The sequence below is a fragment of the Salarias fasciatus genome, chromosome 19, assembly GCF_902148845.1.
Source record: "Salarias fasciatus chromosome 19, fSalaFa1.1, whole genome shotgun sequence".
NCBI lineage: Eukaryota > Metazoa > Chordata > Actinopteri > Blenniiformes > Blenniidae > Salarias > Salarias fasciatus.
Genome location: NC_043763.1, coordinates 6,650,606 through 6,667,070, shown reverse-complemented (window position 1 = coordinate 6,667,070; position 16,465 = coordinate 6,650,606). Strand labels below are relative to the sequence as shown.

General features: G+C 43.8%; 1 protein-coding gene across 3 annotated transcripts in view; it reads left to right on the top strand.

The window, feature by feature from the left end:
- Positions 1-8,744: 8,744 nt before the first annotated feature.
- The window catches only part of zdhhc14 (zDHHC palmitoyltransferase 14), a 50,400-nt gene continuing 42,679 nt past the window's right edge, over positions 8,745-16,465 (top strand). Inside the window, exons 1-3 of one of the 3 annotated variants that reach the window (XM_030117601.1) lie at positions 8,746-8,950; positions 9,114-9,287; positions 9,734-10,029. In XM_030117601.1, coding sequence (XP_029973461.1) covers positions 9,788-10,029 — 242 coding nt within the window. In that variant the 5' untranslated portion in view covers positions 8,746-8,950; positions 9,114-9,287; positions 9,734-9,787. Of the gene's footprint in view, positions 9,288-9,369; positions 9,632-9,733; positions 10,030-16,465 lie in introns of those variants that run through there. The other 2 variants (XM_030117603.1, XM_030117602.1) reach the window with 2 other exon arrangements.

Genomic DNA, 16,465 nt, shown 5'->3' with positions numbered 1-16,465 from the left:
TTTCAGATTACACATGCAACGCCACGTTTTCCAGCTCCGCTAGCATTAGCATAGGTTAGCAGACACTTCTCTGCTGCTTTCCCTCACAAATCTCTTTATAGATCACCTCGACTTCAACCGTATGTGATCTCCTCAATAAACAACATTTTCAGCCATTGATAACATAATTTATATTCATTTCAATGAACTTTATACTGACCTGTGGCGGAGAAGAATACAGAACATGCACGTTGAGCTGATGTAACTCCAACTTCTTCCTCTGCGGCCTGCTCTACTCCATACCACCAGCACCAAGCGCCTCCTAGCGGCTGGATGTGGAATTGCAGTGTTTACTGAGATTATTGTGGATGAAAAATAACTGATCTTCAAACAAAATAAAATTGGGGTGTCTGTTTTTTTTCTTTTATTTTTGTGACCCTCTACACTCTCCCCCACTTAAAAAAAAAAAAAAATGGCTCCTGACATTTGCTACTGTTCTTTGTGTCGGCATGTAGTGAATGACAGTGTAGCAGTTGGGGTAATATGGGTGGGGATGAATCGAATAAGGAGGCGGTGGGACACTGTGCGTCCCTGACAGGGGTTGGCTAAGTAAGAAGGGGTTCACACTTGCATTCCAATGGTGATATGAGGGATGTCCAAGGACATCGTATGTGAACTTTGTTGTTGGTATCGCTCTCCTCTGTGACCTTCTCACATGATCACCTTCTCTGATGTTTCCACCGTCCATTTCATCTCTTTGATCCACTTCTGTGTCAACCAGCCCTGGTCCACTCTCAGTAGCCTCATTGTTTGTTTCCACCTCAGCTTCTTGTCTGTCCTGAGGACAGAATTCTCTGGCTGTTGCGCGCAGCTTTAGCTGATTTTGGAAATTCTGATTTGCGTCAACTGGCTCAAGTTGCCGAGGAGCTCGCTCTGGAATGGAAGGTTGCGGCTGTGGAAGATTTGCAAGTCTGTAACATGGAATTCTGCTCCAGAGGTCATAACGGTAAGTATACTCCTGCTCCTCTTCCTCAGAGCTGTCTGTCCCTGTTTGATCAATCCTGTTGTTGTGATGTTGAGGTCTCTTCTGTTTTTCTTTTCGGCAGCAGGTAGTTCCTCCTTCAGAGGTAAATCGTTTACTGGCAGCAAGAGTCACACATGGCACACTCCAAAAAAATGTAAAAACACGCAAAAAAAAATGTCATGACACATTCTCAACAAATAAGTGGTTATGTTTTCTATATTTTAATTTATATTGTTCTGTTCTGATCAATGAAAGTTCTGTTGAACCTTGACATGTATTAAAAAAAAAAAGTTTAGACAATGTATTCCCAAAAATTTTTTAAAACACGTTTCAAAAGATTAAGACATGCGTTCCATTTCCATTTGTTTGTTTAGCTTCACTTCTTTCAAGAAAAGGGGAAAAATATATGTTCACAAAAAAATGGGTTTGACAGTTTTTTGTTTTTTTTTTTTACTTTTGCAGTTTGCACTTCAGGTTTAATAAAAACTTGACAATTCACTGTCAAAAATAATAATAAAAAAAAAAAAACCAGAGAGAGGTGCCAAAACCATGCGAGTATTGCATCGAAATCTCTTGCTGCACTTTATAAACAGGTCCATCTGCCATTCTTTCCACCACGCGATGCACTACTTTTTCCCAGTATGCTCACAATTTCCCTGGGCCTCCCCTCTCTGAGAGGGTTTTGACAAGCACCCTGTCACCTGGCTGGAGAGTGACACCTCTGACATGTCTGTCATATTGTTTCTTGACTTTCGGCTGTTGTCAGCAGCTATTTGGTAAGCAACTCGCAGTGTAGGTGATAGTTTTTCTCGGCTGGTGTTAATGTCCTGGACCCGTACCCAATGACACGCAGTTTGTTGTTTTGCTTCTGATATAATACAGCACCGAGACCTTCGTTTGAAGCATCGGTGTGAAGCAGAAACTGAAGATCAAAATCTGGCTAAGCCAGGATAGGAGGATTTGTCAACATCTCAACTAACCTGGACAACATGCGTTGATGCTCAGCAGTCCACGTAACAGGTGTACGGGAGGGAAGCTGCGCTTTGTTTTCTTTTTCTTTTCCCCTTTTTGGTCTGAGGCCTGGTGGCATTACTGGTCTCTTCTGGTTTCCGCAACAGCTCAAACAACGGTCTCGCTAAGCGTGAGGAATCTTGGATAAAGGACCGATAATAGCTTAGAAATCCAAGTAATGTCTGGACCTCCCCAACTGTGCTGGGTTTTCTTTCTTTCAGAGCCATCACTGCTTCCAACTCTTTTGGGTCAATTTTAATTGCCATCTTCTGATACTGTTCGCCCAAGATAACGGATTTGTCTTTTGAAAAGTTCGCATTTGGCAGGACGAAGCTTGATGCCATGTTGTCGCATCTGACAGAACACTTGACGGAGATGGTTCATGTGGTCATCAAAAGTTTTGGAATAACAAAGGACATCATCCAAATATGGCACACAGCACTCATCCCTGATGCCTTCTAATACTCCCTCCATGCATGCACCTCTGAAATGCAGCTGGTGCATTAGTCAGTCCAAAGGGTATTCTTACCCATTCATAGAGCCCCCAAGGTGTGCTATATGCTGTTAAGTGTCTTGACTCTGTGCTCACGAAACCTTGATGATATGCACTCACTTGGTCTAAAATGGAGAACTATGAATTACCTCCCAAACTGTCCAATAGATCCTGGATCCGTGGCAGTGGATGGCGATCAGCGATGGTTTCACGGTAGGAAGTCAACACACAGTCGCAGGCTGTTGTCTTTTTTTCACACGCACACCACTGGCAAAGAATGAGATGACACTGATTTACATATCCATCCTCTGCCTAAGAGGTTTTGAATGTATTCTTTTACCTCTTTATACAGTTGTCATGGAATGGAGTTGTAATTTTTCTGAACAGGTGAGTTGTCTGTTGTGTTAATCTTTAGCTGCAAGTCAGGAATACATCCAATGTCTCCTTCCTCACAGGCAAACACATCTGATTCTTCATAGAGCAGTTGTCTCACCTCATTCTGTTTATGTTCAGATAGATGATCAAGGCAGACGTTTGGATGCCATTTTTCTGTTTTGTGATTTTTCTTTGCATTCATGTATCCATCATCCTTTGAATTCACATGGGCAGTGCACAGGAGAGGATCGTCGCTGGAGTTTGGAGGTTTCTGAGGAGGTGACTGAATGGTTACAGGTTTGCTGTCTGTGGTCTCTTCAAGGGAACCCAGGACTGTCTTTGGAGGTAAGTGGATGTCTGGCTTTGTTGAATTTTGTATTGGTATTCTCACAGTTTTGGAAGCTCCAACAGGTACGTCAACAAGCGCAGGGAACAACTCTAATCCCTCTGGTAATCTACAGTCGATGTCTGGCTCGAACAGCATTATTCCTCCTCCGGGAAGTGCTCTGATGTGACATTTCACCTGGCAAATGTTGTTGCTGGGAACAGTAAGCCCTTTCTTCCTCACTCCTACTCCTGGTCTTTCTGGCTCTTCCTGAGATGGCACTATTTGAATGACAGAAACAAGAGTTTCAACATTGTTTTTCTGGAATTTTAAGACTTCTGCCAGTAATTCCACTAAGCTGAGAGCATCTGTTTGGTGACTGCTTTCTTTAATGATCTCTTGAATCACATTAAAGCCTAGCAATGGGCTGCTCACTCTCTCTTTGCTTACCAGCATTGGAACACAGAGGGAAACGGAACCATGCTGGTCACTTGTGATCTCAAGGAGAACCTCGATCCACCCATCAAATGGTACTTCTGTTCCATTGGCTGCTGTGATTTTGAGCGGATAGTTTGGCAGCAAGCTCTCCAGTGGTTGAATGCTTACATCTGGCAAGGCTTTCTGCACCCAAGGTTTCTCCACTATGCTAACTTGTGCCCGACTGTCTAACAGCATCGGAAGTTTTACCCCATTAAGGCAGCAAGTTATCATGCACCGACCACCAATCAGCTGTGCAACACGCTTTCCTTTCGGCACATTGTGTTGTTTGAAGGACTTGGTGGAAGATGGAGTTTTCTCTATGGAGTGCAGCTTTTCTGAGACGAGGGGCTCCACATGAAGTCTGGTCACTGGTGGTCCCTCCCCAGTGACCTCATCCGGTTTCCCGACTTCTGGATGCAACCAATTGCTCTGTGTCCCTCTTTTCCGCACCGGAAACAGTGTGTGCAGGTTTCAGCTCCTTGGGAGACACATTGGTGACACTTTCCCCTTGCTTCTGGCTTGGCTGACTGTTTTGGGTGTGGCGACATGGAATGTGCGCTTGCTGCTGCTGTGTTCACTGCAGGTGAGAGAACTTTCGCAATACTCTTAGTCAAAGATGACACCTGTAATGTCAGCTCTTGTATTGCAGTGCGATGGGCTTGAACTTCTGTCTGCATCTGATCTGCATTGTGTTTGTCCTTCTCTTGGTGTACTGCACTGACACTGACCATCTTTTGTTTGTGTGTGTGGCCTAACCTAATCTGTCTCTCTGTGTCCTCACTCAAAGATCTCATTATGACTTCCAGGATAAAGTCATCAGTGGCATTTATGTCTGCAATGTGAGGCTTAAGGTCTCGTCGGATGTATGAACATTTTTCATTCATCCCCTGGTAAAGTGAATGGAGAAACACTCCCTGCACCAGTTTGCTGTCATACTGAAGCCCAGAACTTTGTTTAGACGCAAACATCACACGCTGTTTTAACCCCATAAGTCTGTACATAAACTGCTGTGGGTTTTCTTTGTCAAACTGTTTTGCGTTACTCAACTCCTGAAATAGTTCAGTACTGCTCTTATCACGAAGAAGTGCTCTCGGAAAACGCTTCAGTTCAGTTACTGTCACGCCATCTTTGGTAATGAGCATATCTTTAAAGTTACCAGGCTTAATTATCTTTAGCACTGTTCTCATCACCTCAGCCTCAGAAAACCTTTCAGTCAGTCCTTCATCAATCTGTTTAGACAAGTTGTTAAAGCGTAACTCAGAAACAGAATCTGAAATTTGACCACCTTGGATTTTAAATTCTCTACGTGGTAACAATGCAGCAACATCACTCAGTCTTATCAACCCCGGTACTTGATCTGCAACCCCTGACTGTTGAGCGTTCACTGCAGATGTTACTACCCCAGACTCAGTCTCTGTCACAGGTGCCGCAGCCTCTTCTTTAGAAGACTGGTCTGGTCCATCTGTGTCCTGGGGTGATTGCAGTTCATCAATACGGTCACGAAGCATGAGTAGACGAGACATACCCTGATCCTCCAGATTCCTCAGTTGTTTACTTCTCATGAAGTCAACAATGAAGTCAAAAAGATCCACTTCAGTCGAGTCGTCGTCTGGCAAATCCTCATTTACCTCATCTCGCAGTGATGCAGCAAGCTTGTAGAGCAGGTCCCTGCTGGCAGTGCTGATCAACTGGCGAAGATGTTGCTAGATTTCCCATTGTAGATCATGCAGGGCGGTCATCTTTGGACACCTGACGTCTGTCGCTTGGTCGTTGGCTCAAGACAAACAGGGAATCAGAAACCCACGGTCTTCTTGATTAACACCAGTCCGGCAGGAGGTGTTAATCCCGGACGAGCCCCCAAATTTGTTGCCCGTCTGACAATGTGTTCAGAAGGCAGCAGTATAGATAGTCGTCCCAATGTGCTGTGGCGGAGAAGAAGACAGAACACACACGTTGAGCTGATGTAACTCCATATAGGAAGGTTTATTCTTCACAGAAATCAGGTGTCGAATCGATCAAGACATCACCTTCAATCCCATTTCTGTTATATTGATCATAACATCCTTTTCTTAACAATCTGGATTTGTCACATCTCAATAACTCAAAATGTCTGAAGAAGAATCATTTTATCAATATAACAAAAATCATGAACTTGTTTCTCCTATGTACACAAATCAATTCACTTAAATCAACTACTATGAACTTTGCCTATTTATTTCCTACATATTGATTATCACATATAACACAGTTTATACAAGCTGACCAGACAATGCATTTCCCCCTAATGGTGCCTTTAACATAATATTTCTCTCATCTTTAATCTCATCTCCACGATGATATTTCTAACCAGGTATCCACCACACAGTTCGCATTAGCAATATCATAGTGTAAGAACAGTTTCCCAAAGATGTAAAGTAAATAACATTTGATAATCTCAGTCGTTTCTTTTCAGATTACACATGCAACGCCACGTTTTCCAGCTCCGCTAGCATTAGCATAGGTTAGCAGACACTTCTCTGCTGCTTTCCCTCACAAATCTCTTTATAGATCACCTCGACTTCAACCGTATGTGATCTCCTCAATAAACAACATTTTCAGCCATTGATAACATAATTTATATTCATTTCAATGAACTTTATACTGACCTGTGGCGAAGAAGAATACAGAACATGCACGTTGAGCTGATGTAACTCCAACTTCTTCCTCTGCGGCCTGCTCTACTCCATACCACCAGAGCCGAGCGCCTCCTAGCGGCTGGATGTGGAATTGCAGCGTTTACTGAGATTATTGTGGATGAAAAATAACTGATCTTCAAACAAAATATTGGTGTCTGTTTTTTTCTATCTTTTATCTTTGTGACCCTCTACACTAGTTTGATGTCTTGTTAAATCCATTCTTCTAAGTGCTGGAAGAACAGCATTCCTGATATAAGTTTTTTGTTCCAGGAGTGGACAGATTCTGCTGTACTCTCAGTGCAATGTCACTCTACTCTACTAACATAAATCTTTTTTTAAGAATAATCTGTTTCTGTGTTGTACTTGACCACAAAGTTATCCTTTTTGTGGACTTACAGTGGAACATATCACCTGCTGGGTTTTGGTGTTTTATGACAAAAAGAACATTTCCCTCATTAAAGGTATACTGGAGGATCCTTCAATCCAATCAGAATTGTATGGTTCCAAATCGTAATTGGGCAGTCATAATGCCAATCAATGTGGGAACGCATTTGCGTGATGACATATCATGTCGAGTCGCTGCCTCTGTGCGCGCACTGGTTTCGAGCCGCGCATGCGCCGAGCAATGTTTAGGAAGTGACATGCATGGGAGCGACCATCGCGCCTCATTCAGAAGCGGCTCGCTCCTCCCGTGGACAAAAAACGCGGGCAAAACGCATGTTTTACTTGGAGATTCCTTTACGAGGTGGCGGAAATTCAAAGCACAAAAGGGATTTAGGACTGATAACGACGTGGGGAAGTTTCTGCTGGACAGGTAACATGCTTATTATCCCATTCAAATGTGTTTCTGTTGCATAAACACGTAAGACACTACTTTACGGATCGTATTCTTATGTATGATTGGAAGAAGAGTCCGACATGATTACAAATGTGTTTTAATCCTATGCGGAAAGACGATGCTCCAGCTACGCAGATGTAAACAAACTGACATGCGGCTGACCTTCACGCTCCCAACAGTCCTCACGCTGAGTGAGCAGCGCATGCGCAGTGCTCCAAAAATGGCAAATCGGCCATGTTGTACGAAATCGGTAGAGAATCCTCCAGTATACCTTTGAGTGTTCAAAGTGTTCATGATAATAAAATCGGTTCATTGTTGGTAGTTTGGAGATTCACATCAGATTTGTTGACATTCAGATTACGCAAATACGCAAAGACGTCTGAAAAAGTTAACCAACAAAACATAGCTGGATCAGCATTGTACTGCCACGTTGTGCCACCAGATGGAGCAGTGAGTAACTCTTCAGTTTGGAGGTGAAGGACCTCAGTGAAGGAGGCCAGCTGGACTCCCATCAGTCAACATATTGGTTAAATACTAAGGTGAAAAGTCAAGTTCTTTTTTTTAGAGATGCTTTGTGCATGTCCGTGTTCATATCTAAAACTGAAAATAAATGAGCCATAACAGCTTAAACTGGCCAGTCCTTCAGAAACTCAGTGCCCCCTAGTGCTATGGAGGTAAATTACTTTGCATCACACACAACTTTGAGTTAGAACTTCAAAAAGTCCTTGATGACATTGAGGAAACGGAATGCCATTTGTGTATTATAGACAGAGAAACATACATCAGGCTTTAAAAAATATCGATGTCAATGATTTTGGCACCATTTACACCATGTTTTCAAGTGAAACTGGAAAATTTTCATTGAATTTTGGGTGTCTGTTTACATTGTCGGAACTGAAAACTTTTTGAAATGGCTCCCACAGTGGAACTTTTTAAAAACACACTCATTCCATGTGAATTTGGGAAACACAACTTTTCTGAAACGTTGCTAAAGCGGATGTGCACCATATCGGAAGTAAATATTTTGGTCAGTCCATTCATATATCCGTGTACTGCATCTGTACATAGCTCAATACAAAATCAAATAGCGCCCACTCGCAGTTTTCACTTCAAATGACATGTAAACTGCATCTCATTGAAATAAAACCATGTTTTCATGTCTGAACTGTGCCTTCCTGTGCAGAATGTGAATGTTTTCCCATGGATGAATGGATAAGTTATCCTGCATTTCAAGGTGCTATTTATTCTATACACTTTATACAGTTAACAACATTGAATGAAGACAGAAAACCACTTGCTCCAATATATATTTCAGAGAGATCGGAGGAGAGGGGAAAGGTTTGGTGAAATCCAGATCTTTACTAGCCGGAATGCCCTGAAGCTCACTGGGATTCCCCCTGAACGGCGGACCTGGGGGGTCCCCGCACCCCGGTTTGAGACCCACGGTGGCAGCTCTGCAGCTCGTCAGTGGGCTGTGGGAGGGGGAGGAGCAGGCGGAGGAGGAGGAGGAGGAGGAGGAAGAGGAGGAGCAGGCGGAGGCGCTGCTCTCATGTTGATGTTTGTTGTTTGCGAGGGTGGCAGGCAGGCAGCAGCGTCGTGTGTGGAGAAGGACACAATGTGAGCGGAGGGGCTGTGGATCGGCCTGCCAGCACGCTTCACTATCGGAGGGGGAGGAATCGGCAACTTTTACCCCCCCTAGAATACGAGACTGGAAGGCAAACGTTTTCCGATGATCGCCGGCCATATGGATGTAAGGTCCCCGCTCGGCGGCGCGCACAGACGCGGGCTGTGGTGGTGAACGACGGCCGGTGGGGATGCTGCTGGAGCCCGTCTAGAGAGCCGCTCTGGATTTACACACATTTCTTTTTTCTTTCTCCTTTTTTTTTATTTATTTTTTTCTCCTTAAATAAAAGGCAACTTGTTCGGCGACGTGCCAATTTCCAAACTCCTCAAATGTGCCTTTCAACTTGTCCAAAATGGTCTTCTCGGTGTGCCCCTCGGCTCGGAACCAGCCTGGATAAGGAGCGGAGCGGCTAGGCGACAACACCCCGACACGACGCGCGGCGGAGCGGCGCTTCTTCCCCTCGGTGAGGCGGCGCTTCGGCGGGCGGAGCGGACACACACACACGCAGCGGGGGCTGCGGAGCTGCCTCCTGAGGGGGGAGTCGGTCTGCTCCTTCCCCCCGCCTTTGCTAGCTCCCCTGTTAGCCTTAAAGTTGACGTGAAGTTGCCAGCCGTGTCCTCCGGTCGCTAGCTGCTAGCTTCAGGGACTCTCCGCGCGCAGCTAGCCCGGCTGCAGGCTAACAAAGGCGGCTCCATTCAGCGGAGCTATGCGGGAGCTCCGGCAGTTTAAGCTAACGCCAGACGAGCTAAATCCCGCAGATATTTACAGTTTAACTGCCCCAGACTTTTCCGGACATGCAGCGTGAAGGTTAGCCGGGGCAATGTTTAGAGCAGGAAGTGTCTATTTCACGACTCTCAAACTTTTCTCTTTCCTCCTCCTGTCTGAAAAGTTTCTGTTTGTGCTTCACAGAGGCTCCTCTGGCCCGGGATTTATTCCAGCTGTGGGGATTATAAACGGGGATTGATGCATCTCGGGGTGTCTGAGTCCATGAGAGAGTGCGAGTACAGCCAGATCAGCACTCGCAGCTCCACACCGATGGAGACCCCCTTCAAGAAGAGGAGCCCGAAGAAGAGGAAGTGGGAGGCCTTCCCGGGTCGGAATAAATTCTACTGCAATGGCAGGATTATGATGGCCAAGCAGACTGGGGTCTTCTACCTCACCCTCGTCCTCATTCTAGTGACTTGTGGACTTTTCTTCACCTTTGAGTAAGTATCATTGAAAGTGGGTGCAGGCCCCTTCCTGTCCTCCCATCTGGTGTTATTGAGGATTAGAGGATTCATTTCATTGGCTGATAAAGACTTTAGACCAGAGCAGTTATGTCACCAGGAGTATGGCTGGATGTCCCCTGATCTCCTCGGGGTCAGGTAATGTCAGGACGCGCTGCTTTTGAGATTAGGCAGATGGAAACATGTAATTATGTGAAGGCTTATAGTTGAGGAAGTGAATTTTGTCTGGGACTGTCTCTCATGATCACTACCCTGGCTCTCTTAAAAAAAAAAAAAAAAAAAAAGGTGTGGGCTTCCTGTCCAAATTTGCTTATGGCTTTTATATGCAGCAAAAAAGGTGCTCAGTGTTGTTGGTCATGCAGACCGTGAACCCTCCAGCTTTGCATGAGATGGGTGTTTGCAAACAATCATTTACCTGAAGAGTCCTTGAGTCAAGATGTGGCATACTAATCAGCTGTGTGGACCCTCATCTGGAGCCAAAACCTTATGTCACCATACCTGTTTATGAATGAGAGGTACATTTCTAGTTAGGACTGAACAATATATCACATATTTATTTTTAATATGACAAAAGCATAGGACATACACATGGAAAAGGACTTACTGTGCACATTAAATTGGCTTCTATGCATCCATTCTCTGCAGACGGAAAACAGTTCACAAACATTGTGGAATTAACCAGTTGAAAAAGTATGATCAGCTAATGCAAACTGTTTGAATTTATCCCATATAACAGTGTCTCATATCACACGTTCACTTGATAGCTCTAATTTCAGTCAATCTGATCACAGATTGTTAATATTTTCGTATGAAAAATATCAAGAAACAAACCGTCTTCTCTCCCTGCTGTCTAAATCCTCTGGTTGCAGAGTGGCTGTAGCTGATCAAGTTTATTCACCTTTGAAGTTAACATGCTTTTCTTGTGGGGAAGAGAAAACATGCAAACCGTACATAGAAAGGACTGAAAGCTTGTAATGAAAACTGAAGGTTATGTAGTGCTTTTGGTAATTCAGTAAATGTTGTCCAAAATCGTTCAAGGTCCAAAATGTTAATGTTTGAAGTTTAATGATTTATCAAAAAAAAAAAAAAATTAACTAAAAGTAGAGCCAACTTGCAGACAGATCATTCCTCTCAGTTCGGGCCTCCTGCACATGTTGATACTGATATCTGCACGTGTTTGTTTCCCCTGATTGCAGAGAAAATCAGCTCTCTCTTCAATGGAAGTCACATGCCATGTCTGCTGTTTTAATGGCCGGCTGACAGATGCGTATGTAAATCTCAGAGCTTGTCGATACGTACACGCGGCCAGAATTAAATCAATTTCATCATCAAGCATTTTGACATAATTAAAGCTCCGTTCTAACTGACGGGAATCCTCCTTTCACCCTGAGACAGATTTAATTCTTAAGCCACAATCGACTGACGCTGATCACATGCCGATAATACTCTGCTTTTTCTAATAATTTAGCAATCGTGTTCCACTTGCATTCCCTTAATCACAGTCCCACTGTCCTCAGAGGAACCCTCCATCTTTCTCCCATTGGAGGAAAAGCCTGTAATCAACACACAGAACATTGTTCTCCGCGCAGCATCATCCAGCTCTTAATCCTCACCTCGTCCCAGATGTGCTAAATTGGCTCATTGTGACTGACGGACGTGTGTGATGCAACGTGCAGACACCGACGCTGACCTGCGTGCTGCCGGCGCGGGAGCGTACCATTAAGTATCGCGCTCATTAGCCCCTGAGTACTCGCCCTGTCATCTCTCATCTCAGATACCTCATCAGTTCTCGATAAGAATCCTGCTCCATCATGAGATGTGTTCAGTCGGACCCTCTTTATCAGGCTGTAGTGCTCCAGTGTTGTACAGTGCTTAATAGGCGAATATGTTGGAGGCTGCCGCTCGGTATCTGCACTGTAAAGATAGACTGCTTCACGATAAACACTCATCCGCTACTTAGTTATGCATCCTTGTACAGTCTAATGCAGCATTTCTAGTATTAGTGTGTTATTGTGTGAGTGGGTGCCTTAATTATCATATTAAAAACCAAGCCTTCTTGTCTTTCTAGGAACACTTTTCAATGCAAGTGTACTGTTGAACAACAACAGCAACAGATTCAACAATTAGCAACAATAAAGTGTGGAAATTAATCGAAATTAATCAGTTAGAGATATCACCATCTGCTTGTGGCAATATGAAGGAAGTCGGATGTTTTGAATGTTCGACTTGATGAGAGGTTCCACAGATGCAGTACTAATCTATCAGCAGTGACCTCTGGACCACTTCGTCTTTCAATACATTGTCACCTCAGCGGAGATACTGACATAACCCATGACCAAAGGGCAGAGAGCTGCACAGGGGGCACTGCAGGCCAAAGCACCCGGCGCTGATAAATACTGAAAGAGTGGCGTCCGTTTGAACCCGGACGCTCCTCAACACCTCCACGTGGGGATGCCAGATGCTTCCTGATGATACCTATCCCTCCTGGGCCGGCTTCGTTTCCTACGCTGCGACCAGGCAGCCTCGGCGTTGTACTGTCCTCTGTTTGTTGTGACTACAGGGGATATTTTTCAGGAACAACAGGCAAACTCAAAGCCAGTTTTCAACTTAGCACTGTCCACCCTGTTCAGCTGTACGTGCCCTCAGGCCGGACAAGTCCTCCTGACTCTCTCTCTCTCTCTCTCTCTCTCTCTCCCTCATCAGCTGAAAGGAGACATTTATCGGACAGGGTGATAGTCAGCAGACCTGCACATTGGCCTCTGTTGTCATTAACTGTAATGCATTTCGATTAGTTGTGTTTTCCCAGTCTAACTCACCAGTTGTCAGTATAGTCTATACAAGCCCCTCAGTCTGGTGAACAGGCCTTGTGTCCCAACATGATTGTTTAGGTTAGATTGAAGTGGATGAGACCAGGTCCTGATTGTCCGTCTCACAGTTCAAACACTCATCAAAGCCACACACACATCTGACAGGACTACTGCACCACATCTGTCCAGCTGAGATGTTGCAGTTGTAAGTAAGACTGCGTGTTAGCAGGCGCCAAGGATTGTAAGAATGTAATTCCAGATAAATGCAAACATTGAAGTAATGATATTGTCTTTTGGGAGTTCGGGATGAGCCAATCATTTTATAGACATTTATTATGTGGGAGAGTTTTGTTTTGTGCCTGATAGTTGAAAGTTTTGAAGGTTAAGATTGACTCAGTTAGTGACTGGTAGACCCAGTGAGACCACAGTGTCTTCGCCTACATTCATCTGATGTGTGTGATAAACACAGAGTGGACAGATGGTGAGTGTTTTAGGGACGGAGACATGTACGGCACATCAGCCAGAAATCTTTCTACAGCTCTGTATTTCTTTCCTTTTTTTGCTTGTTTTCTTTTGTCTCTGTCTAAGGGGCACTCAACCATGCACAATAAAGCCTGTTAGAGCCCGACAGACTTTGGTCTGTTTATTATTCTGATGCTGGCTCCCCCCCCACAGACGTCCATGTGGACTGTTGTTGCACATGTTGCATGGGTTCCCTCATGTGTCGTCTAGATTCACCCCGGCAGATGTTTGAAGATGTGCTCTGGAACACAGTCTTGGGTCAAGAGAAAGAAAAACACTTTGAGTTTAGTAATATTCAAAGTGAACAAAGCCACAGAGTGGCAGACACTGTCAGTAATGATGCCGAGCTGTGGCGAGACGCTGTGAATTGCTGAATTTGCCTGACATGGGATGAAATTTAGTTCAACGTGCATAAAGCTGGCAGTGCAATATTTATACATTCCTGCAAGGCAGGAAATTTCTGCCTTGTCTGTGCCGTCTATGGGTGGACGTTTTATCTAATTTCCGTACATTTTGGTTGGCTTTATCCTGTCACTGTGGGCAAATGTAAACTGTTTACCATGCAGCAGGAAGAACTCTGCAAAGGGCAGCCATAACCTTAAAGGAATACTCCGAAGATTTTGGACCCACGCGCTATCCCGATCATTTACAAAGTGAAATAAGCTCATAAATACCTTTGTTGTGTCTGTGCGTCCAGCGGCTGGATCCCAGCTGTTAGCATTGTAGTTAGCTTAGCTCAGCTGCTGGAGGTGAAGAGGAAACAGAGCTGGACTGACGAAAGTGGACAAAATACTCCTTCCAGTGGTCCAGGGGACGGCGTATTAGCACGTGAAGTAAATCCAAATGGTTATAAAACATTTTAAAAGACGTGTTTTCCTTTTCAATCTGTTAAAATAACGTTTTGATACACACAGACCTGCGCATGCGCACTGCTCCGCGGAAGGATATACCAGAGCACTGCAGTAGAAGCCATAGACTCAGCCGCTGTGCGCCGGTATATCCTTCCGCGGAGCACTATGCTTGTGCAGATCTGTGTGTATCAACACACTATTTTAACGGATTGAAAAGGAAAACACGTCTTTTAAAATGTTTTATAACCATTCGGATTTACTTCACGTGCTAATACGCCGTCCCCTGGACCACTGGAAGGAGTATTTTGTCCACTTTCGTCAGTCCGGCTCTGTTTACTCTTCACCTCCAGCAGCTGAGCTAAGATAACTACGATACTAACAGCAGGGATCCAGCCGCTGGACGCACAGACACAACAAAGGTATTTATGAGCTTATCTCACTTGTAAATGATCGGGATAGGGTGTGGTTCCAAAATCTTTGGCGTATTCCTTTAATGGCTTGGATGTGTGAGTTCATCCACATTGACTTTGCTGCATATATTACTTGATAAATCTCACTGGCTGGTCTAATAAAACAATGAGCATGCTCGGAAGACAGGTCAGATTTAGCAGTTTATGGATAAGTATTCTGAATAATGCCCTAGAAAATATTGTGTATTGAATGTCTTTAATCACAATCTTCGGATGTTTTTGCATGCTGCAGTAGTGCAAGGGACTTTACACCACTACTCTGAAGGTTATCAGTTTGTGTCTTTTTTTTTTATATTAACGATTTAAAAAGAAAGACGGTAACCTGTTTACATAACCTTTCAAATAAAACCACATTGCTTTTCCGGTTTTGGTTCAGAAAAGCTTTGCTTTTACACTGCTGTGTTTTGAGAATGGTACAGTTTTGGTTGGCCTGCCCGGCCACGAGGTGGCACTGCTGGTTGTTTTTGTAATCGAAATCACAAACGTGCAAAGGAAACAGTATGTTTTAACAAGTACACAGACATTTGTATAAACAGACACAAGATCGCTAATACGGGTGGTTCTGGACTTTAAAACTACTAGGACACAGGAGAATATGGAGTGGAAGTCAAGCCTCTCTGGAGGCCGTCATTGTTGTTCTTGATGATCTTTATGCAGAAGTGCTATTTCCTGCAACCGTGGTGTAAATGCTTAGCAACATTGTTTCAGAAAAGCTGCTTTTCCCCCCAGTTTCCACAGAGGCAGTCGGAGCGTGTTCAAAAAATTCCACCTTGGGAGTGGTTTTCAGAAACCTGCGCTTTCAGTGGATCTGAGCACCGTTGTCATGTAAACGGACTCCTAAGACCCTACCAGAGTTTTAACTTGACAACATTACTGAAACGGAGCCTCAAAGCTATGCCAAACAAGTCATCAATCATGTGAAAATCGGTGACGGGACGCCGCAAATTAATCAAGCACATAAACTCATGAACACCAAAGTACAATGCATCTTAGTTTTATCATTTTGACATTTTCAGTGCTAAAATTCTGTCACTTTATAGTACACACAGAGAAATTATAAAACAATTTAAGCAGAGACTCACAGGTTGTGCGACTATAAGGGGAGCTGGATTTTGAACAGAAGTCCAGAAACATCTCTTGTAAGTTCATTAAGATGAATAACGTTATCTTTTCAGACCAGGCAGCTTCACAGCGTCTCTGGATAAATGATTTCTGTTGTTCTGAGCGTGACTAGTACTGTTAGCTGCAGCAACTTTTGTTCTTTGCAGATGAATATATATAAATACTTGAATTGAATGTGTTTGTGAAATGCTTAAGCTGAGTGCTCATTCATCAGTTTTTTTTTCTCCACTTAGAGACAGACTCTTATTTGATTAAGTTTGTTTAGTTCTTTATATATAGGATGATCCTATTTTGCTCAGTGGCTTTATCATTTAACTTGGTTCCTACCACATCTTGTTAAAACAACATAAACATTACTTTGAAGCTCCTCTTTAGGTTTTATCAGGATTTATTTTCAATAAGCACGAATCTTCGTTAACTTTATGCTGGTGCAAAGAAACTCTTTGGTTAGAAACCACAAAATTCCAGATCTGGATTCTAATGATGAGAACAGCACATTGCTTGGGGGTATGCAGACTTTTTGCTTATTTCAGTGGCTCAAGAAATCAGTGTGAGGCTTTGATTTAAGCGTCCTGCATGTTTAGTTACATCTAATTTATACCCCTCTGTAAAAGCTGGGAAGGTTTTATTTATGGAGCCTGTT